The sequence below is a fragment of the Suncus etruscus genome, chromosome 9 (genome assembly GCF_024139225.1).
Source record: "Suncus etruscus isolate mSunEtr1 chromosome 9, mSunEtr1.pri.cur, whole genome shotgun sequence".
In the NCBI taxonomy this organism is placed as follows: domain Eukaryota; kingdom Metazoa; phylum Chordata; class Mammalia; order Eulipotyphla; family Soricidae; genus Suncus; species Suncus etruscus.
The window spans coordinates 107,355,121-107,379,441 of NC_064856.1; the positions used below are offsets into that span (position 1 = coordinate 107,355,121).

General features: G+C 39.7%; 1 protein-coding gene across 1 annotated transcript; it reads left to right on the forward strand.

Moving 5' to 3' along the window:
- Window positions 1-3,412: 3,412 nt before the first annotated feature.
- On the forward strand, window positions 3,413-22,870 carry LOC126017635 (solute carrier family 22 member 9-like). Its single transcript, XM_049779656.1, has 9 exons — window positions 3,413-3,864; window positions 4,643-4,746; window positions 12,294-12,448; window positions 12,553-12,721; window positions 13,768-13,891; window positions 18,928-19,043; window positions 20,634-20,848; window positions 21,792-21,900; window positions 22,620-22,870. Exons 1-9 carry the CDS (start codon window positions 3,460-3,462, stop codon window positions 22,825-22,827), a joined length of 1,605 nt encoding a protein of 534 aa, XP_049635613.1. The 5' UTR covers window positions 3,413-3,459; the 3' UTR covers window positions 22,828-22,870.
- Window positions 22,871-24,321: the final 1,451 nt, after the last annotated feature.

Sequence of the window (24,321 nt, forward strand, 5' to 3'; positions counted from 1 at the left end):
AGCAAAAACTGTCTGTCTGCCAGAGGCGCCCCCGCCAGAGGTATGCTCCTTTGTCTGTAAAACTGTCTCCTAGAGACTCCAGAAGAGCACAGCCGCTCCGCTTTGCTTCACGGTTGCATGTTCTTTCTAACTAATGAACCCCACCATAACACGCAGAAAAAAAAAATCAAGCTACAAAAGTGACAATGGGGAAACCCTGTAGACAAATACCATGCACAGAGAATAAAGATGATTGATGACCCCAATAATACCAACCATCTGATTAATCTCTTAGATAAGTTTAGACTAGAAATATGAAGGATCCTCATAGAAATCAAAGAAAACATAGCTCAAGCTGAACAGAACACAAAGATAGAAAAATTAGAAAACTCCAAACTGAAATAACAGGTCTGAAAAACACAGTAGCTGAACTAAAAACCTCAGTGGAAAGCCTCTCCAACAGGGTAACAGTAGCCCAGGACAGAATCAGTGAATTGGAAGATAAAATGCAGAACAGCTCCATACAGCAGAAGAGATTGGAAAAGAATCTTAAGGCAAATGATCAGACAATGGAAAAAGTACTCAAGGAATGTGAACAGACAAAAATAGAAGTCTTTGATAAACTCAACAAAAACAACATAAGAATCATTGGAGTCCCAGAGGCCCAGGAAGAAGATCCCCAGGAAGAATCAACAGTCAAAGACATCATCACAGAGGAATGATCCCTAAGCTTAGAGCCAGGAGTAAGCCCTGTGCGCAGCTGTGTGTGGCCCCCAACAAAACAAACAGAACCGCAACACAGATTTTCATTGTATTAATACACATGTTTTCCTAGGAGTGTGATGGGCATAGCTAAATCCATAAATACTAAAGTATGAAATATGAATTGTAGCTCAAAAAGGCTTCACAAGAAAATTATTTTTTCCTCAAATCAGGTAATTTTTTGAGGTATCATGGTTTACAATAGCACTGATATTATTTTGTACAAGCTACACCAAGAAGAACAATTGAATAAACATGTCAGCACTAACCAAAGAAACGCATTCCCCATATTTTCTCCCTTGGCACAGGGGTATTTGCCATGTAATCATTTTATCATATCAGAATGTAATCTTTTATTTATTTATTTATTTTTGGTCATACTCGGTGATGCTCAGGAGTTATTTCTGGCTATGCCCTCAGGAATTGCTCCTGGCAAGGGAGACCATAAGGGACACTGGGGATCAAACCTAGGTCCATCCTGGGTCAGCCATGAGCAAGGCAAACGCCCTACTGCTGTACTATTGTTCCGGCCCATATCAGAACATAATCTTTTAAGAACTACTTCCTTACTATCTGTTAAGGGTCTTACACATCCATAGGTGACCATAGAGTAAGAAGGTCTCACAAATTCTTATAACAAATTCATAAGCATATAAAGAGGTTTTATACTAGTTTATTTCTTAGTTCTCTTGCCCTCAGATCTGGAGAAACTTTATTTTCAATGAGAAGTTACGATTTTATTTGAGATAGAATAAGGAGAGGATTGTATTATATTATATATGCTTTAATTTCACTGGGGATCATTTCTATAGATTTGTCTAGTTAAACTTTATTTCTACACAAAACTTTATTTCTACACAAGCATTGAGCTTACATGTCAGCATTTCTCACAGTGAAATCAAAACCATTTCATTTCTTTTTTTTTTTGTTTTGTTTTGTTTTGTTTTGTTTTGTTTTTGGGCCATACATGGTGACGCTCAGGGATTACTCCTGGTTATGAGCTCAGAAATTGCTCCTGGTTTGGGGAACCATATGGGACGCTGAGGATTGAACCATAGTCCATCCTAGGTTAGTGCATACAAGGCCAACACCCTATTCCTTGCACTACCACTCTGGCCCCAAAACCATTTCATTTTTAAAATTTTTATTTTAATTCAAAGAACATGCATCATATAGTTGACATAACTGACCAAAATCATTTCACTTGAAACACTCTTAAATTTTATTTTTATTTATTTATTTATTTTGGGTTTGGACCCACACACAGTGAAGCTTAGGGGTTATTCCTGGTTCTAAGCTTAGGAATTACTCCTGTGGTGCTTGGGCTGAGGGACCATATGGGATGCTGGGGACTAAACCTGGGTTGGCTGCACGCAAAACAAGTACCCTATCTGCTGTCTTATTACTCTGATCCCTAATTTTTTAAAGATTTTATTTTATTGAAACAGTTGTGATCTACAGAGTCCTTTATAGTTGAATTTCCTATATACAATGACTAAGGGCCCTTCCCACCACCAGTGTCAACCTCCCTCTACCAATGGACCCATAGAGTGCATCCTATATCAGCACCCTTTGTCCCCTGGCCTGTCAGTATAATAGGCCCTTTTATGTTTAGATTGTTAAAGTTTAGGTCCCTTGATCCTATTATCATTGGCTTTGGCTTGGATATTTAGTTCTGTCCTTATTCATTTCTCTGCCAATGCATCCAAGACCACTTGGCCCCTGGACCCAGCCTTTCTTAGTTTTAGAGAAAAAATGGAAATATATGGTAAAATAAAATAATCCATGTCCCAAGGTTCTATGAAAAAGGTGGGAACCCCAATTTAAAATATAAGAAATAAAACTTTTATTTCTAATTTAAAAATATTTCACTTGTTTAATGTAGGCACCACGATTCATAATTGTGTCCATGATAGGGTTTCATGCACAATTTCCCAATACCACACCTTCCACTCGTGTCCCCAACCCACTCAATCTACCAACCTCCAACCTCCTCCCTGCACCATAGGAACTGAGTGGTTTACAGCAATGAATTTACCATTTCACTTTTTGTGTGTTTGTTTGTTTTTGGGTCACAGCCGACAGCGCTCAGGGGTTACTCCTGGCTATATGCTCAGAAATTGCCCCTGGCAGGCAAGGGGGACCATATGGGATGTCGGGATTCCAACCACCGTCCTTCTGCATGAAAGGCAAACGCCTTACCTCCATGCTATCTCTCCGGCCCCTACCATTTCACTTTTAAGCCCCCAAAACGGACTTGTTCTGGAAAGGTCTGAATGTAACAGGCTTTTTTTTTTTTTTTTTTTTTTGGTTTGTTTACAGAGAGTGGGAGTATGGGAGTGTCAAAGTCCTCTGCTCCTGAGAACTGCAATCACAAAGAATTTTTGCAAAGTAGAACTTTCAACAGGTTTTATCTATTAACTATGGGGAATATCTCCTCAAATATTTCCCTCTTGTGACTATAAAGACAAAAGTGTTCCACCCTTATGGCCCCAACATTTTTTTTTTTGAAGAAACAAGACTCTGGCTCAGCAATGAAGGTGAGGTGACCTCATGGGGGAAAATGTGGACTCAGCAAACTCTAGTGTCACAGAGTGAAAGGACACGTTTCCTCTCTGAACTTTTCTCCATAGACAAGTTCCGCTTCATTTTTTTGTTTGTTTGTTTTGTTTTGTTTTGTTTTGTTTTGCAGGGGGGACTTTCACCTGGTCTTCCTTGATGGCTTTTCAAGACCTCCTGGATCAAGTGGGAGTTTTGGGGAAATTCCAGATTCTTCAGATCATTTTCCTTTGTCTCTCCAACCTCATAGTGTGTCCACATATCGTACTGGAGAACTTCACCGCAGCCATCCCTGATCACCGCTGCCAGGTCCACCTCCTTGACAATGCCACCATCTCTGCTACTAATGGCACAGGGGTCCTCAGCCCTGACGATCTCCTGCCAACCTTCATCCCACGAGATTCCAACCTGATGCCAGAGAAGTGTCGCCGTTTTATCCGGCCCCAATGGCAACTCCTTCACCTCAATGGGAGAGTCTCCAATGCGACTGAGCCAGACACAGAGCCTTGTGTGGACGGTTGGGTGTATGACCAAAAGACTTTCACCTCTACCATTGTGACTAAGGTGAGAGGCTCCCTTGAACTTTTGTGAGCACTGACTATGGAGCATTTCAAGTCAATGAGCATACTTCCAATGGCTCCTACAGAGTGACTGTCTCAAACTTTGAGTACTATGCAGAAGCTCATTCTTCATTCTTTCAAGGCATATAATGGACAGACACATATTTAATAAGTTCATAATTTTATGGCTTAATATATGCTAAACACTATTATATGGCATATATGCTTTACATTTTTTTTAAATTCCTGGCCACACCAAAGATTAAGCAAATTCTTTAATAATGCTAAGCATTGTTTACAGATTAGAAATAGGTAGAGTAAGGACTCAAGTGATAGCACAACAGGTAGGATATTTACCTTGCATGTGGCAGAGCTGGGTTTGATCTCCAGCATCTCATAGGGTCCCCAAAACCTGCCAGGAGTGATTTCTAAGTACAGAGCCAGGAGTAAGCCCTGAGCTCCAGATTATCCAGAATGGTTATCTAAGAAGGTGACATGGGGCCATGAGATGTAAAGTCTTTGGCTGAATTGAAAATAATTTTCTAGGAACTAAAACAAGGCATTAATATAAACAACAGGTTTAGTGTTAGATTTCCAGAGAAAGGTATATTTATACTGTTAGGTTGGTGATAAATAAAGGTCAACCAATGGGAAAAATGGAGTTAGGAAAAAATAGGACTTGATATCAGCATGCCAGTCACTGAAGTCATTTTAATCAGGTTTCTGTGGCCAGATTCTAAGCTGCTATGACTCTCTCCTTTGCTTGTTTTCTTCTCTTTCAGTGGGACCTTGTCTGTGACTCTCGGTCACTGAAATCAGTGGCCAAATTCCTCTTCATGGTTGGAATGCTGGTAGGGGGCATCCTGTTCGGCCATTTATCAGACAGGTGGGTGTGTTTGGATAAGAGTTCTTTTTTTTTTAAGGCCACACCCATTTGATGCTCAGGGGTTACTCCTGGCTAAGAGCTCAGAAATCGTCCCTGGCTTGGGGGGACCAAATGGGATGCCGGGGATCGAACTTGTAGCTTCTCTTTTCTGGAGCGGGGGTCATCCTTCTCTGTGTGGTGCCTTAGTTTCTCCATTTCCAAACAGCTCAGGATTTGCATCTCAAAGGGATGTACTCTTCATGCCTTTGGGCTACTTCAGGGTTAGGAAATCTCTTTCATTTTACTATTTCCCAAAAGTACATTCCAAGCTCCCTCAGCCCCCATCCCAACACATAGATCTCCCTGCAACACAATATAAAAGACAAATGGGATGGAAGGACAAGTTGATGAGCAAAGGTCATCAAACTAACTGTCAGGAACAAGCCCCCCCCCCCCTTTTTTTTTTACCACTACCTTATTTGAAAAAAAAAAACTTAAAATCTCCTCTGGTAGCTGAGCTTGTGGAATTATTGTTAGTTTGTTAGGTAGAATAAAAGCCCTTGGATGGGGCTGGATGGTGATGGATGGTGATGGATGGTGATGGAAGGTGAGGCCTTTCTCTGCCAGCCCAGGCCACATGTCTCCAACCCTCTCCAGCTCGAGGGTCTGCAGGTTCAGGATAGTGGCAGGGAGAAAACTCACAGGCAGGTTTCAGGAGACATCATTTTCTTTTTCTTTTTCTTTTTTTTAATAATATAATATTTATTTTAATCATAGTGGCTTACATATCATTCACAGTAATATTCCAGGTACATATTAACATTGAATCAGGGGAATTCCTACCACCGAATTGTCCTCCCTCCACCTCTGCTCCCATCCTGCCTCCCATATCGCCACTCTCACCCCAGGGGCTGCTAGAATGAGTGGTCCCCTCTGTGTCTAGTTTATTACTTAGTGATCTTATAACTGTTTGGTCTTGGTACCTCCATTATTTCCCCCTCTAATTGGGAGGCGGGACTAGATAGTTCAAGTTATGTGGTTTTGTTTGAGGAAGAGAAAAGTAATAAAATGGGGTAAAAATCAACTATGCCGACTATGGGCAAAATCCTTCTAGAGGCTCTCCTCCTTGGTTTGAGAGACAAAGGGGAAAAAAAGAAACACCACAACAGTTCAAAAAAGAAGTATCAAATATGATATCCAGTGAGCACTGCAGCAATAAAGTTATGCACCACATAATTACCATGGTCATGAGATAGAAAACATGACAGTGCAAAAAGGAAGAGAAAAGAAGAAAGAAAAAGTAAACATATAAATAAAAAATGGACAACTACTTCAATATCCACCCCAAAACAAAGAAATTGACAAAAACTAGATAAAAGAAAAAATAAGAAAAAAGAAAAAAAAGATTATTTTGTGCTTTTTGTCTTTCTTTTTTCCCCCTCCTGCATAGGCACCATAAATATTGGAGTCATTCGAAACTGAAATCCCCTTGGCCTAAGAGATACAGGGTTTCTTCACCCGTGGAATATATTGTTATGGGATTTTCTATAGACTCCTTTTAAGTTCATTTACTCTCCCGTTGGTGCTTTTGGGTGTATGGAAGACTTCTGCTCCGATCTGGATGATAAAAACAGATCTCTATATCTAGATATCTCAGTTTGTGCACAGGTCAAGGAGTGGAATTTATGATGAAGTCTTTGTTTGTGATTTTAGAAGTTCTGTTTCCTCAGTGTCATTTTAATCTGTCTTCTGTGGTTGGTGGTCTTGGCCCTTGCGCTGAACCTCAGATGGAGCCTAGGATATCGTCTTTCGTTATGTTTCCAGAAGACCCATTCAGTTGCAATTGCCTCAGTCAGGTCTCTGGAATTAGAGGTCATGGTTATTGTGCAGGTTATAGAACAAACCCTAGACAAGGGCTTTCTTGTTGGTCCCAGAATACATACTGCCCGGTCATGGTTCTATAAGCCAGTCATCTGTAGATCACGTTCTTGAATTTTGCACAGCCCACAGTGTGACAAGTCTTCTGATTTTGTTTTATCATTAGTTGGTAAGGTAGGATAACCTGTTCTTATGTCCATTTGTTTCCAATTTCCTCATTGTCAAGATATCATATTAGAATTGGCACATGTTGATGTTTGAGCAGTGTTCAGGATGTCCCAGATGGGATTTGGTTCCTGTAGCTGTCAGGAAGAACTGTGTCATTTCTATGTCTGGGGTTCAGGGTTCAAGTCTGGATGGTCAGTGTCTAATCTCCTGGAGTCTAAGATGGGTCCACATGACATATTTTCAAGGTGGGAGATTCCCCTGTATTGTAAATAAGTATGAGTTCTTATCCCTAGTAGATAAGAGCTTGTTTATATACGTGAGATTTCCCCCCTTTTTAGTGTGCCTTTGCAGGAAGAAATGGTGCTTCATTATATTGCTGGTGCATTTGGCAGTGAAAAGTGAACTGAGAAACAAGCCACACACCCAAAAAAGATAAAAATAGAAATAAAAATATATTTGCTCACATATGTATAGAGAAAAATGATTTTTAAGTAAAAAGAAATAAAAATAAATAAAAAGGTAGTGTTATACAGGTCTTATGATGGAAGTATAGGTTTCCCCATTGTCTTTTGAGATTTTCTTGTGGGGTGTGGGTTCCCAGACACCTTTTCATTGCACACACCGCCCTTCTTGAGATTGGTAAAAGATTTAAGGCAGGGGGGGGGGTCTTGGGTAGAGTTCTTGCATTGGGAGTCCTTTTAGGGCTAAGTCCGATATCCAGCAACAGTCCACATTAGGAAGAATTGGTAGGGAGGGCCACACAGCATGAGTCAGCAGGGGTGCTGGTTGTCTTTTCCTGCTAGGGACGAGATGTGGGTTTGAGTGGATGTCCCTTCTCTTGGGTGCTGGGTACTGGTTCATTGGGGTAGGAGGTCAGTTTTGATGCCTAATAGATTAAGAACTGAGAGTGAAGAGTTTTAATAAGGTGGAAAATCTGGATGGGATTGAGGGGTGAAGGGATAGTCAGATTCCTAGAAGGGGGAAAGGGAAAAGTATATGGAAGGGGCACAAAGGAAGAAAGGAGAAAATAAGATTAAATAGAAAAGGAGAGAAAGAAGAAGAAGAAGAAGAAGAAGAAGAAGAAGAAGAAGAAGAAGAAGAAGAAGAAGAAGAAGAAGAAGAAGAAGAAGAAGAAGTGAGAAGAAAGGAGAGAAGAGCAAGGGCATGTTATTTTGCTTGAATATGTTTGATGAGTAGGTCCCATAGTATAAGTCTGTAGGTCACAGTTGCTGCTTTGGTGGTCTGGCTGGTCACACGCTTCAGGTCCTAAAAGAAGGTATAACCTAGAGATAAAGGGTATGTTAAAGAGTTTTAAAGAGACAATTTCATAATGCAACCTGGGTATGGTATCTTGTGTGGCTTAGCTCCCAGATGCCATCTTAGGTTGTCCATCCTTTGTATCCAAGAATGCCTGTGGACAGAAAAGCTGAGAGGTTACTTTAAATATAGTAAGCTTAAGGCATTAACACCTATTATTTTGAAATGCTTCCGTTGGAGTCAGTGATTTCCCGTGGTATTCTTTACCTGTAATCTTGTATAAGATCCCTAAGAGATTATTATGGGCCTTTGTAGTAACAGGCTGATTACATACCTGTTCTCTCTATGCTGCTGCTTCTGCTGTTGCTGGTTTCTTTATGGTATAATGTGTGGTCTAGAGTTTATGTTGTTCCTCTTTCATGCATTTTGGGCACTACTGCCCAGTATATGTGTGATGGTAAAGTGTTTGGAGTTTCTACCCTGTTAAATCCTGTTATTTGATCTTTGAATATAAGTTGTATATATGGTGTAGTTTCTAGGTGCTTCAGAATAGTGCTATCATTCTGTGTTTATCTTTCATTTTCTGGCTTACTTCGTTTAACATAATAGAGACATCAGTTTTATTCAAGGCCCTAGCCAACAGGTGTGGCTTCTCTCATAACCTTTTATGCTGGATATCATCAGACTTGCATCCAACCTCTCAGTCATCTCCTCTTCTGCTGCTTCTTTCTTGCTCAATCTCTCCCCATCTTCCAATCAATCCTCCAAATCTCCCCTTGTCCCCCAGGTAATCCTATTCATACCTCCCAAAGACCCCTCCTAGAAATGGGCAGGTCTTACCCTAAGGTGAGATTATGTAGAAGATAGGGGTGGGGTAACAATATGGTGCTAGAAATGTATTAGCATAGGAATATGCTTATTATTCCTACATGCAGGCTTAAAAATTAGAAATGATTCATATGCTACATATAAAGAAACAAAGAAAGGAAATGAACAATGAGAAATTGAAAAAAATATCTCTTGAGTTCTGTAACAGAAGTGAGGTTACCAAGGAAGTGAGGGAAGGGGTGAAGTAGAAGTGACATTAAAAAAATAGTGGTGAAAGGTCTTTGGCACTTTGGTAGAGGCACAGTAAGTTTGTATATCAAATGAAGACTCATTAACTGAAATGATGAAGCATTAACTTTACTGTAAATCATGTTACCTTAATAAAAATATTTTTTAAAGTAAGAGTGATGTGTTTATAACATGTAGTTTGTAACATCTAAATGGTTCAATGAAAAGAAGTTGTGTCTGTTCACATATATAATTAAAGAAAGAAAATATTCAAAATATCTTTGGGCCTTGCAGGTGGCCAACCCTGATGTGGTCATCTTTACTATATATGGTCCTCTGAGCACTGTGAGGAGTGATCCTGAGAAGAGAGCTAATAGTAGGCCCTGAAAATAGATAGGTATGGTCCTCAAAACAAAAATTAAAAAACCTCCCCCAAAATCTGGTAATGTATTTAGTTGAGACTTATACTAATATTCACTATAGTAATCATTTCAATGTTCTTATTTAGCACTTTTCAACATAGTTAGGATGAATCAAATGGTTGTGGTATGCATGCTTAACGATTTATATAATTTTGTTATGTTCATGTTTATTGAAAAGATATCTGCATATCAAAAACTGGAAAATTTATATAAGCAGTTTTGTAATCTCTTGACATGTTTATAGCTACAGATTTTGTTTTCTTTTTAAATAGCTTATAAATATAGACCATGTTATTCTTGCTCTTCAAACATTTATTTCAAATATATTTAGAAAGTATAAAGCAAAAGACAGATGTACCTAAAGCTTCTCTATCATCATCAAATCATATATAATCATAAGCTATACAGTATAATAATTGTATTACCGTGTTAGCCAAGCTACTTGCTGTAAAAATGAAAGCACTTATAGGGGCCGAAGTGGTGGCATGGAGCAGTAAGGCATTTGCCTTGCCGGCGCTAGCCTATAGGACGAACTGTGGTTCAATCCCCCAGTGTCCCATATAGTCCCCCAAGCCAGGAGCGATTTCTGAGCACATAGCCAGGAGTAATTCCTGAGTGTCACTAGGTGTGGCCCACAAGAAAAACAAAAAAACAAAAAACAAACAAACAAAAAAAGAAAACACTATCAAATCCTGCAAAAATAAAATATTCTGAGAAATAGAATAGTAGGCAGATCATTTGCCTTGCATGTGGCCTACTTTGATTTGGTCCCCAGTAGCCAATCGAATCTCCTGGGTAATGACAGGAGAGATCCTTTTAGTACAGAGCCAGGAGTAAGGTACAACCAGTTGTGCCTCCACCCCTCCCTCCAATGGAGTTTCACCTATCAGTGTTGCAGTGAGGGTCAGAACCACTCCTGATGATCTTCAGAGGCCACTATGGCCTTAACCTAGTTGTGCTGGAGTAGGGTTCGCAGTACTGGGGATCAAACTTACAGTCTCACCTATGTCTGACATGCGCTCTACAACTTGAGCTATCTAGTGTCATAATTATCTCCTAACTAGTATGAGCTTTGTTTAAGTATTCAACTTAAATATTTAAGGTAAAATACCGGGTCAAGAGTGATAGCACAGTGGTAGAGCATTTGCCTTGTATGCTGCCAACCTGGAATAGACCCAGGTTTGATCCCCAGCATCTCATATGGCCCCCCAGCCTGTCAGGAGCGATTTCTGAGTGCAGACCCAGGAGACACCACTGAGCATGAACTGTGGTTCAATCCCCCAGTGTCCCATATAGTCCCCAAAGCCAGGAGCGATTTCTGAGCGCATATCCAGGAGTAACTCCTGAGTGTGGCCCAGAAACAAACAAATAAACAAACAAAAATACCCTTAAATACTGCATTTAAGTATTTAAGGCATAGGTAATATAATATAGAAACTTAGAATATGAAAGACTCAATAACTGTAATGTAAAGATTCTGCAAAAGGTACTGGGATCGCATAGAGCCTATTCAATGCCATGATTTGTTTATTTGTATGTATGAGAGAAAACATATGAAATTCTTGGAACTTGATTTCATCTCCTCTATTTCTTTATATTCATCTTACTTTCCTTTCCTCTGACAACCTTTTTTTTTTTTTTTTTTTTAGTTTTTGGGTCACACCCAGCAGTGCTCAGAGGTTTCTCCTGGCTCTATGCTCAGAAATCGCTCCTGGCAGGCTCGGGGGACCATATGGGATGCCGGGATTTGAACCACTGGCCTTCTGCATGCAAGGCAAACACCCTGTCTCCATGCTATTTCTTTGGCCCCTCCTCTGACAACTTTCAAAATCTGTCTGGGTTATGACCTATCTTTCCAAGGCAGCATGAAGGAAATTTTAAGGTTATGATGCAAATTCAGCAGGGAAGGATTTTTCTGTCTATCCCATGAGCAATGTGCAAGTGCTGTCCCTGCCTTCCTGTGCCTGGCATTTATCCAGGCCTGGCATGCTCCCAGAATCCTCAGCACAGACACATCCTGCACCTGTGAGCTTGGGCTACTCTAGCAAAATGTCATGAACAGAAATGCATCTGGTCAAGATCTGGAGGCTGGGAATGCAAGTTCCTGCACTGCGTGTGAGCTTTGCTTCTTGTTGAGCAAAGCTGGAAGAGTGATTCTGAAATCTCTTGTTTCTGGTCTCCTAATTCCTTCAGAATTTAAGTGCCAAGCGTTATTTTCTAAAACATCCCCGCAATAGGATCTGTTTCAGATGTGAGGATTCAAGATACATAATCAGAAAATAGTAATGGCCAAAGGCAGCAGAACTGAGGCGTTGAGCTGGGGAGTGGGTTCATGGAGTTGCACTTATGTGTTAGGGGTTAAGCAACAGGAGAGTTTTTTGGGACCTGGATGGAGAAAAGTGGGTACTCTGGATGTGGGTATGGTGTTGGAAAGATATATCCACAAAACCATCAGTCATAGTAAGTATAAACCATGGTTTCTCAATAAAAATGAGAAAAAAGAAACCCCTGCATTTTAATTGTGTCTATGTTTGGCTGATTTTCTTTTTTGGTTTTTGGGCCACACCCAGCCATGTTCAGGGGTTACTCCTGACTCTACAATCAGAAATCACTCCTGGCAGACTCGGGGGAACATATCGGATGCCAGGGATTGAACACGGGTCTGTCCTGGGTTGGCTGTGTGTAAGGCAAACGTCCGACCGCTGTGCTATCACTCCATATTTCTTTTTCTTTTGAACCAAAGGCTGTTAACAGTCCCTTGGCCCTGACAGTCTTGCTGTTTCTCAGGTTCGGCAGGAGTGTGGTGTATAGATGGTGTGTGCTCCAGCTGGCCATTGCTGAGACCGGTGCAGCCTTCGTCCCCACCTTTTTCCTTTACTGCTCGCTACGCTTCTTGGCTGGCTTTTTCACTTCCAGCATCCTGACAAATTCTACTGTGCTTAGTAAGTTGAAGCCCATTGGGAATCTTTGACTGTTTTCTCCGTCTTGACTCTAACGTGCTAGCTTTGTTTGAAGTCCAAATGTTGTTTGGGATTTTTTTTTGCAGTTATGGAGTGGACGGTGCCTCGATTCCAAGCCTTGGGGCTCACCATGACCATCTCTGCCAGTTGCATCGGCAACGTCATACTGGGAGGACTGGCTTTCATCATTCGGGATTGGCTCACTCTACAACTGGTGTATTCACTACCACTGTTTGTCATCTTTCTTTCCTCAAGGTAGAAGCTATGTTCCTTCCTTTGTCTTAGAGGATTCCAAGTTGCCAGTTACATGGAAGCAAGACACGAGAATTTGTTTGGTTTAGCCAGCACATGAGTACAGGCTTGTATGCTCTGTTCAAATTCAAGAAGCCCAATAGGTAATGTTAGGTCTGCTCAGGCATACTCAGCTACATTAGAATTTTAAGTAAACAACATCGCTTTTGTCTCATGTCCCAAAGATCATAGGGAGCAGAGTGACAGTGAAAATTCTCTGTAGTTTAATCGACATTTTGCTTTGCTTGCAAGTTGGAAAAATAAAGCTCTGTGATTTTCAAATCCATGCAATTTTCCTATAAACCATGAATAATTTTTTAGTGTATTTCCAAAGCATTGTGTGGGTGGTAGCTGTTGCTCAAGAATTACTCACAGTCACTGTTTATGTAAATTCAAACTTTACTGGACACACCATTCTTATTTGCTTAAACTGGTCATGTCCTCTGGGAAAAAAAAGGTCCCTATGTTCCATTTTAAGCAGAAAAGGCATATCTGGAAAGATCACCCATATTTTCCAAGTAATGGTCCAGAAAAATGTAACTTTACATTTCCTAGTATAGAAAAAGAAGTAGGTATCAATTGGGAGGGAAGAAGCATTTCAGAACAATAATTGTTCTTTTTGGGAGGGGCACACCTGATAGCGCTCAGGGGTTCCTCCTGCTCTGCACTCAGAAATCACCCCATTTCATGCTCTGGGGACCATATGGGATGCCAGGGATCGAGCTGGGTCCGTCCCAGGTCAGCCACATGCAATGTAAATGCCTTACTGCTGTGCTATCACTCCGGCCTTCAGAACAAAAATTCTGTGAAAGATAAGCTAGGGTTAGTGGGCTGCACCTTTCTTCTCTCTCTCCCGCTCTCTGTCTCTTTCTCGCTCTCTCTTTCTACTCTTTGCCTCCTTTTAGTTCCCCATCTTACTCTGTTTCAGAAATCAAATCTCACGTATGTAAGATTCACATATGCTCTGTGCTATGCCACACCCTTGGTTCACTCTCTGCTTCCTTGATCAGATGGCTGGCAGAGTCTGCTCGGTGGCTGATTATCAACAACAAACTGGAGGAAGGCTTAAAGGAACTTAGAAAAGCTGCACACAGGAATGGGATAAAGAATACAGGAGACATCCTAACCATGGAGGTGAACAGGAAAGGCTCTTGGCTATGGGATGTGGGGCAGATGTGAGTTCATGTATACACAAGTTGGTGTCCATAATATAATAAGGGTGAGAGTATATGATGATGGGTGTTGTTCCTCTGTTGGTGAAGCCTTCCGGTGAATTTTTCATTTCACTAAGCAAGTTTTTCAGTTCTGTTATCTCTGTTTGAACTTTTCTCATTCTATGTTCATATCTTCTTGAGTCGTACTGACCATTCCATAGTTTCTTTGAGTACCTTGAATATTTCCTCAACATTTCCTCTCTAAAATCTTTATCAGAGAAGTTTTGTAGGTGACTGATACTAATTAGGTCTTCAGAACTACCATTTTAATTCACCAAATGTGGTGGAATTCTTCTTTTTCCACTGTGACCTTTGCAGTGTTGTAGTGTTTTGGTTTTTTTCAAATGTTGCTTTGGGACTCATTGACTAGGAGAAATGTGTGGCCATGGAGTGAGTGAAGTGATCTTCTTAGGGCACATTGACCTGGAGTGAAAATGGCTCTTCTGAGTCAAAGAGAACCCTGCTACTGGTCTGTCTATCTGCCTCAGCTTCTTTCAATTATGGGTTTTTTTTTTAAATTATTGCTCTGGTTCCCCTATAAGCATTGTTTAAGTTAATACCAATAAAGAATGTGCCACTTTTGAGAGAATTAGAAGCAGCAGATTGCAAATACTTAATGTATAGAACTTGGAAATAAGATCACATCTGAACATCATTACACAATCTATATAAAAAGAAAGCCATCGTTTTCTAAAGTGTTTCACAACACATTTTATTCATGACCTTTGGTGAGAACATAACATATGATCTCATAACAAATTTTAAGCATACCACACAGTATAAAAATGTATTCAGTAGGATGGATTCAGTTTTTGTGGAACTGAAATTTGTCCTGTTTGATTCTTCATTTCCCACTTCAGTTAGCAACTAAAAATGTCATTATGTTATCTGTTTCTCTAAGTCTGTTTTAGATTTCTTCAATATATAGCATTCTATAGTATTTATTCTTCTGAGTATGGTTTATTTTATTTGGCCCTCTGTCCTCTAGATTTGATCATGTTGTGGCAAATGGCAGGACTAATCTAAAGACAGACTAATCTGCCACTGTATCTGTAGGCCATTTTCTTTTTTATTGATCAATGTGAATTACAAGGTTAAAAAAATTTTCATGATTGAGTTTTAGGCAACAATATGCCAACACCAGTTCCTTCACCAGTATCCATTTTCTTCATCAATGTCCCCAGTTTCCCTCCTGCCCCCTATGCCTGCCTCTATGGCAGACACTTTTCCCTCTATTTTCTTTTTAGGTACTATGGTTTACAATATGTTACAAATATGCTATAATCATAGCCCTTTACCTCCTTTCAGAACCCAGAGCCCATCCAAAGTCACCATTTCCCTCCATCATTGTCATAAGTGATCCCTTCACTGACAAGCCCTTGCCTCACTAGTGGCAAGTTTCTCACTAAGGACCAGTTTCCCCACTTTACTTTCTATTGCCTTCGGCTATTATTTAGTCTCCTACTATGTTTCTTTATATCCTGAATATGAGAGAGATCAGTCTGTGTTTCTCATAGAATGTCTGTCCTTATAACTCATTGCACTCAGCATGATACTCTCCAGATCAATCCATGTAGCAACAAATTATATGACTTCATCTTTTGTTTTATAGCTTAGTAGTATTCCATTGTGTGTACAGTATATGCCATGGCTTCTTTATCCACTCATCTGTTCTTGAGCACTTGAGTCATTTCCAGATTTTTGGCTATTGTTAATAGTACTATTGTGAATAGTACTAATACACATAGGAATGCAGGTGTCATTTCTTCTTTGTGTTTTGGGGCTGTTAGGGTATATTTCTGGGTCATATGGAGCATAATTCCTAGTTCTTTTTGAGGAGTGTCCATATTGTCTTCCAAAAAGGCTGGACCAATCAGCATTCCCTTCAGCAATGAAAGAGGGCTCCTTTTCCTCCCTACCCCCAATCCATATCAACACTGATTGTAGTTCTTTCTGATGTGTGCCAGTCTCTGTGGTGTGAGATGATACCACATTGTTGTTTTCATTTGCATCTCCCTGATGATTAGCCATGTGGAGTATTTTTCATGTGACTTTTGGACGTTTGTATTTCTTCTTTGAGTAATATTCTGTTCAGTTCTCCCCATTTTTGATGGGATTGGATATTTTTCTCTTGTAAAATTCTATAATATTTTATATATCCTGAATATTAATTCTTTATTGGATGAATGGTGGGTAAATCATTTCTTCCAGTCTGTGGGCTGTTTTTGTATCATAGTCATCATTTCCTTTGAGGTACAGAAACTTCTTAATTTAATGGAGACTCATTTGTTTATCTTTGCTTGCACTAGCTTGGTCAATGGTGTTTCATCCTTAAAGATATCTCTTGCCTTAATTATAGACCATGTTTTCTATTTTAAGGTTAAGTGCTTGGTACAAGTGTAGATCACTTTTACATTTTCAAAATTTAGTAATATTTGCACCATGTCTCTGAAAGGTAAGTTGGTAGTGTTCTCATTTGATGAGTGAAAAAAAAATTTTTTTTTGGTTTTTCGGGCCACACCTGTTTGATGCTCAGGGGTTACTCCTGGCTAAATGCTCAGAAATTGCCCCTGGCTTGGGGGGAACATATGGGACTCCAGGGGATCGAACTGTGGTCCTTCCTTGGCTAACGCTTGCAAGGCAGAGACTCCTTACCTCTAGCGCCACCTTGCCGGCCCCGAGTGAAATTTTTTGAGAGGAGCCAGAGCTTCTCTAGATTTTGTTTGTAGTTATATGACCAACTGGTGCTGGCAATTCAATTGCTGTTATTTCTTGTTCAGGAAGTTTCTTTTTTGTTTTTAAATTTAGACATCATGATTTACAGTTGTTTATAATAGATTTTCAGGCATGCAATGAAATAAAGAAACATGATGTTTCTTCTCTTCACTTTTCCTTTCCTCCTTTCTTCCCTCCCTCCCTCCCATCTTTTTCCTTTTTTTCTTCTTCCCTCCCTTCCCTCCTCTCTTCATTCCTTCCTTAGCTTTTATCCTATTTTCTCAAGAAATTTTGCAGTTTTGTGTGTCATGTCCTTCATCCATTTTGGATATTGTGCATAATAGATTCTGGTTGATTCTTTTTTATATGACTGTTCAGAATTTATATATCATCAATGAAGTATTAGATTATTTTAGACTTGTCCATATGATTTTCCTATAATGATGGCTGCCTTATTGATCCTGATTATCATCCTTCATTTCAATTTGAACAACTCTAGAGGGTAGGTCTTGGGTGACAAATTTTATCAGTTTATCTCTAGGAAAGTCTTTATTTTTTCTTAATGTATTTAATATCAAAATTTTTTTACTTTGTTATTTTGCTACTGTGGGTATTGTGATGACAGAACTGGTGGTGGTGGTGGTGGTGGTGGTGGTGGTGGTGGTGGAGGAGGAAATGAATTCTTCCACATACCACAACATTCTTTGTTGCTAATTTTATACATTTTGGGGGTGTTTGTGAGGGATCACACAACTGGTTGCGATGCTCACACACTTGCCCATTATTCTTGCCAGGGAACTAGACATTTATTTATATTTTTATTTTTTTTTTTTTTTTTTTTTTTTTTTTTTTTTTTTGGTTTTTGGGCCACACCCTGTGACGCTCAGGGGTTACTCCTGGCTATGCGCTCAGAAGTTGCTCCTGGCTTCTTGGGGGACCATATGGGACGCCGGGGGATCGAACCGCGGTCCGTCCTAGGCTTAGCGCAGGAAAGGCAGGCACCTTACCTCCAGCGCCACCGCCCGGCCCCTTATATTTTTATTTATTTATTTATTTTATAGCTGTGCTGCCAAGCACCATTTGGAAGCCCCCCCCCAGCCCAAAGACTAGTGTTAGTATTATCCCTATCAATAATGGGTTTGTTCAACATCTAAGTCCACAATTGAAATAACCAACAGATTTTATTGAAGGCACAGAGCCTGCCCTAGGTATTGCCTAGGCAGAGATCTGAATAAAATCTCCTTCCAAAGTCTTGGGACACTTTCTGTTACACTCTCCCATTATTACCAATCCAATTCCTCGTTCTTTATAGACAATAAAGAGTAGAATGGGGAGTACTGTGTTTATCTTTCACAGTGCTTTCCTTTTGTTATTTTTGAGTTTACTTCTGGCTCTATGCTTAGAGGTTAAGTAGGACTCTACTAAGGGACCATAGGGGAGACCAGGAATAAAGTTGAGGTTGGCCACATGTCAGTTAAGTGCCTTTCCTGCTATTCATAGTTTTCTTATAGAGAGAATGTTACCTACCATGTCCAGCCACTAGTCGGTCTCAAACAACTTTCTCCTGATGTATTTTCTAGGTCAGATGAGTTATAGGCAGCCCCTAGCAGATCTCTTTACCCATCCTGATAGCATTGGCATCTTCAAGTATATCTTCTCTGCTTAATACATTCAAATGGATATGGATTTTTAATGCAGTTATGGGTTTAGCTATCTTCCTCTCTGCTAGAAAGTTAGTCCATTTTGAATGTTCTAATGCTGTCACCTCAGGGCTGTCCTGTTCCCTTTTCTCTTCTAGTGTGACTCGTCTAGTTTTCCTGGAAGATTCATTTTTATTGTTTTATGTGTTTCAGACTGAGAGGTAATGCTTCATAGTGACCCAAACTGAATTACCTTCTCTAACTTCACAAAGTGTCTTAATTCTCAAATTGGTTTCCCCAAGCCATAAAAAAAAAAAAAAAAGCACTCCAGGGTATAAAGCCATAGTTCAATGGTTAAAGCAAATTTATCACATTTATTAAGCCCTGGCCTCATCTCTTGAAAATCATCCACCATCACCAAAAATAATTCTACTGAAGTATGAAGGTCTTCTTTCACTTCTTATTTTTTCATACCATTTATGTATGCTTCTCAAAGCAACATTAACAATATGATGCTCAGGTGTCCAAATTGAACTCTGTTGGGGGCCTCACAGTGTCCTCACTTGGTTCTAGCAAGATTTTCTTGTTGTGTTGTTTGAAGGTTGTGAAAGCCAATATGCAGGAGGAATTGGAGGCAGTGAAGAAGAAGACGTCGGTGACACACTTGTTTCGAACACCCAAAATGCGCAAGAGGGTCTGCCTCCTGTTCTTTGTGCGGTAGGCATCTATCTCTTACTTCATGCTTTGAAGGGACATATTTAAAAAAATGTGATTTACAAAGTCCTTCATAGTTGGACTTTAGATATACAGTAAATCAGGCTCATTTCCACCACTAGTGTCAACCCCCCATCACCAATATTCTTCAGAGTCCATCCCAAACCACCATACCTCACTGGAGGGGAATATTTGACATCAAACATGAAGCCCTAGAGATAATTGCTGTGTCTGGAGGTGGTCAAAGATGAAGGAAAAAGAATAAAAATATTTGATGAGGGGTTTCATTGCTCTATCTCATCAACCTACTAGGCTCTTTCCTAGAAATTTAAGTAGAATTTCCAGGAAATGCCGGAAGCAGAAGGCCAATCATAGTACAGGTTTTAATTTTATTTCTTTCCTCTATATTTTCTTTGCTATATATTCACTTCAATGGAAGTACAATTCCAAACAACTAAGCATGCAAATGCATAAAACTACAGAAACATTTTCATATAAAAGTAGGCAGATACCAGGAAGGCACACACAAAAGACACACACAAAACATTCTAATAGCCTAGGAGACCTTGTTATACTCATTCACAAGAACAAGTCTCTCCGTCCTCCATAAAAAACTAACAACAGCTATGACCTCTAATATCACACAGATATTTTTAGAAGTTAGAAATATTGGATTTAAAATTTTTATTTTATCTATTGATAAAATATTTTTTTTAGACCTTTACTGACTCATTAATGGGAATCCTGCGATTTCTACTCACTACTCTGTCAAGTGAAAAAGCTATCATAATTTTGCATCATATTGAATCATTTTAGATAGGATAGTTACAATGATATAGATGCAAAAAGTTACTGCCCACCAATAGCTCCCAAGTATGTACAAAGCTCTCTCACTGTCCTTAGTTAACCTCTAGTTCATCCCAGAATTCCCTCACCCACCTCTGGTCAATTTGAATTTTGTAATATAAGGTCAACAGTTTGCCATTGATCTCTTGTTCTGTCTCTCTCTATAACACAGATAAGTGAGCTCAACTGGTCTATTTATCCTTCTAGCTCTGACTTATTTCTCTTAACACAATTTTCTGATTCCATCCATGTTGCAGTGAATTGCATTATTTTTTCATTTCCTGTAGCTACATAATACTTACACACAGTATTTTTATGACAGTATGAACATAATTTCTTTGCAAAGAAATAGTCTTCAAAGTAGAACATAAATTTATGCTTTAAGACCAATCATGACTGCCTGGGTCATCATCATCATCATCATCATCATCATCATCATCATCATGAATATTTTTGGGCCATACCTGGCAGTACTTAGAGGTTACTCCTGGCTTTTCATTCATAAATTACTCCTGGTAGGGTTGAGGGACTATATGGGATACTGGGGATTGAACCCAGGTTGGCAGCATGCAATGCCAGTACCCAACGTGCTGTGCAATTGCTCTGGCCCCTGGGCTATTATTTTTATTTTTAAAATTATTTATTTTACTTCAAAATAAATAAATGTCAACCCTTTATTTTTAACCATCATTCACAGGGCACAGGTTCTACACTTTATGATAACAATTGCCCTTTTGTTGACCACAGATTTGCAGTCTTCATTCCCTTTTATGGCCTGATTCTGCACCTCCAGGACATGGGGAGCAATATTTTCCTGTTCCAGGTTCTCTTTGGTGCAATTAACTTCCTGTCCAATTTTGTTGCACTTTTGGTACTGAATAATATGGGCCGACGAGTAAGCCAGATACTTCTTTCCTCCTTCGTTGGGATCTTCATTATCACCAGCACATTTCTGCCTGAAGGTGAGAAGAGATCACATATTAAAGCAAGGAATTTTTTTTCTATTCCTCAAGAGACTAGAGGGTTTAGTTAATGAGAAAATTCCTTCAATTACTACTAAGTATTTGGTAAATAGTCCTAAGTTCATAAAAGTTGGTTCTGACATATGTTTTTATCCTATCTGAGAAGTATTTCCTAATCAATGCTAATCATTCCTGGCTTTGACCAATTACATTTATAATGGAAAATGATAGTATTTTATACTGTCATATATAATTGTGTCTCATGTAAGGGCATAGTATGGTCACTTCTTCATCCAGGGATCATTCTTTTTTTTTTTTTTTTTTTTTGTGGTTTTTGGGTCACACCCGGCAGTGCTCAGGGGTTATTTCTGGCTCCAGGCTCAGAAATTGCTCCTGGCAGGCACAGGGGACAATATGGGATGCTGGGATTCGAACCGATGACCTCCTGCATGAAAGGCAAACGCCTTATCTCCATGCTATCTCTCCGGCCCCTAGGGATCATTCTTACTATCATTTCTTTGATCATCTACTCCCTGAATTTTATATATCTGTGAACAAATTTGAAATTATTCTTGTAATCCTAGTTAGGGATGTCTTTTCAAATTGAGGGGTTAAAAATGCACTGTCTTCAAACAGAGAAGTATGTCCTAAAAGTCCAATCGGAGTCACAGTCCTCCTCTATTTTGAGAAAATAGTTGAAATTCAGGAATGAATAATGCAGTAACATGGGTCCTCCCCCCCAACCCCGTTAACATTAAACATGCAGATTAGCCACATAGCTCAGCTACCAGACACTGAACATTCTGCCTCTGTGTACTTTCTCTACAATAAATTCAATATGTGCAACTATCTCCAGGGGTGTCTTCTTCACTTGCAATTTGGGGGTTGGGCAGTGATTCCTGTAACTCAGAATTCCTGATTTACACTGTCTTACTCCCTCCAGAAATGCAGATTCTCAAGATGACTTTCTCAACTCTGGGAGTTGGAGCAGTTTCTGCCTCTGTCATGTGCAGTTTTGCCCATGGAAATGAACTAATGCCCACTGTAGTCAGGTAAAAAATTCATAGTTTCTGTATTGGACAAAACAGATCTTCTCCACTAAGTGGCACTGCGGTGGGAGAATCATAGTGATCCAAAGCATTGATTAGAACAGTATTAAGAAAATAAAAAATTATTACCATTGGCCCGGAGAGATAGCACAATGGCGTTTGCCTTGCAAGCAGCCGATCCAGGACCAAAGGTGGTTGGTTCGAATCCCGGTGTCCCATGTGGTCCCCCGTGCCTGCCAGGAGCTATTTTTGAGCAGACAGCCAGGAGTAACCCCTGAGCACCGCCGGGTATGGCCCAAAAACCAAAAACAAACAAAAAAAATTATTACCATTGTTTATTTGGAGCTGAATTTTTCCAAGCCCAGTGTTGCTTCTTTATTCTGAGCTGACAGAATCTTTCAGTGGTGCAGATACACAACGTACTGGTCTTCTAGATTATTTAACTCAGCATGATAGTCTCCATGCCTATTTATGCATCAGTAAATTTCCTGTCTTCATTTTTGTAACAGCTGCATAGTATTCCATTGTGTAGATATACCACAATTTCTTGAGCTACTCATCTGTTTCTCAGGCACTTGAATTGTTTCCAAATTCTAGCTATTGTGAATAGTGCTGCAATGAACATAGAAATACAGATGCCTTTTCTGCATTGTGTTTTTGGTCCCTTAGGGTGTATTCCCAGGAGTGTAAACCAGTTATTTTTTTATTTTTTATTCCCTCAGGGCAACAGCTTCAGGGGTCTTGGGACTTGCTGGCAGTATAGGTGGAGCCCTCGCTCCCCTTTTGATGATCCTCAAGCTGTATTCTCACCACTTGCCCTGGATCATGTATGGAGTTTTCCCCATCCTCAGTGTACCTGTTGTCTTCCTCCTTCCGGAAACCAGGAATCAGCCTCTGCCCGACTCCATCCAGGATGTGGAAAATGGGTGAGTCAACTCAAATGATAATCTCTCAGTAGTTCTGCACTCTAGGTCTATAACAAGAAAGGTAAAACAACAGTAAGAGTCATTGTCTTTAGGAGAAGGTTTTGCTTTATTATTTTTTTTTTTTCATTTAGTCAGAATCTTCAGCTTGGCAATTGCTTATTCCTCCCCACAGAGACTTCAGACCCTCCTAGGTTTCCTAAATCACACAGACCACCTATCCTCCCCACAGAGACTTCAGACCCTCCTAGGTTTCCTAAATCACACAGACCACCTATCCTGTTGAGAGGCAAAAATGCCAGGAAAGAAAAGTAGGTGTCATAGAGGAAATCAGATGCCCTAGTGTGGGATACATCCCCCGGAAGTATTTCTCAGACACACAGGCCCAAGCCTCTGATTCTCATTCACCATTTCCTGGGAGCTTCAGTTCAGGGATTGCAGAAAAAGCTATGGGGCTGCTTGTTCCTGGAGAACTGAGGGCAGCCTTAGGCACTCAAGAATGTAAGGGACACCATTCAATGTAACTCCTCCCACAGATGAGATAATATCCCAGAATTCCAGTCCAGATTAATTGATCATAAAGCTGTTGGTCAGTGGGAGAAAAGCAATACAGAATTGCAAAGGATTTTTAAGCTTTTTATATATTTTATATATTTTATATATTTTTAAGCTTTTCCCTTTTGGAAAGACTCTTTGAGCCAAGGCCCTGGTGTCCAAAGATGAGAACAGAAATAATCAAGGTTGTCTTGCTCAACACTGCTCTAAAAATTTGGTCTTTTGATTCCTAAGAATTCCTCAAATTCTTTGAGCACCATAAAGTTTTTTTTTTCACCCAATGGGTGGGTGAATGATGAGCCCTGTTGTAAGACAAGTTATTCTCAGTGACCATGTGGTGCCAGGGATGGAACCTGGGACTCTTATGGAAAGAGCAAGGCTTTCCTGTTGAGTTCTGTGGCACAAAAAAAGTGCTTTATCCATATCGTTATTTGTTGACCATTTTCATTATATTTGTTTTAGGAGAAAAGAACCAGGAAAATCAAAGCAGGAAGATTACGGTCCCTCAGTGAAAGTGACATCATTTTAGGAATTTTGTGAACTGTTCAATACAGAGTAAGATAAAAGGTAAATATCAGTCATTTCTAGATACAGGCAAAATATGGAAAATAAACTGAATGATGTAATGGAAAAATTGACACTTATAGTAGTAAGTTATGTATATAGAAAGGATTTGTGAGTAATCATAAGTCTGATAAAGGTTATGATTCTTTTAAAGCGAATATATAATAAAGTTGTATAAATGTAGTTACTTAGTGTTATATATGAAAACATCACACCCGAGGGTGGGTACAAATTTGATCAGGGTAGGATCAGTAAGAAAATAATCTTATGGAAATGTTGTCATATATAACAATTTAGCTGTATTTTTGGGTATAAGATAAAATCACATTAAAGAAACATTCATTCTTTCTTTTTTTATTTTTATTTTGTAATGATTTTGGGC

Bases quoted from the DNA above. Each gene is read 5' to 3' on its own strand.
- LOC126017635 (XM_049779656.1), top strand. From the start codon at position 3,460: ATGGCTTTTCAAGACCTCCTGGATCAAGTGGGAGTTTTGGGGAAATTC. The intron at 12,449-12,552 runs GTAAGTTGAAGC...TTTTTTTTGCAG, and splicing joins GACAAATTCTACTGTGCTTA to TTATGGAGTGGACGGTGCCT. The intron at 21,901-22,619 runs GTAAAAAATTCA...TTATTCCCTCAG, and splicing joins CTAATGCCCACTGTAGTCAG to GGCAACAGCTTCAGGGGTCT.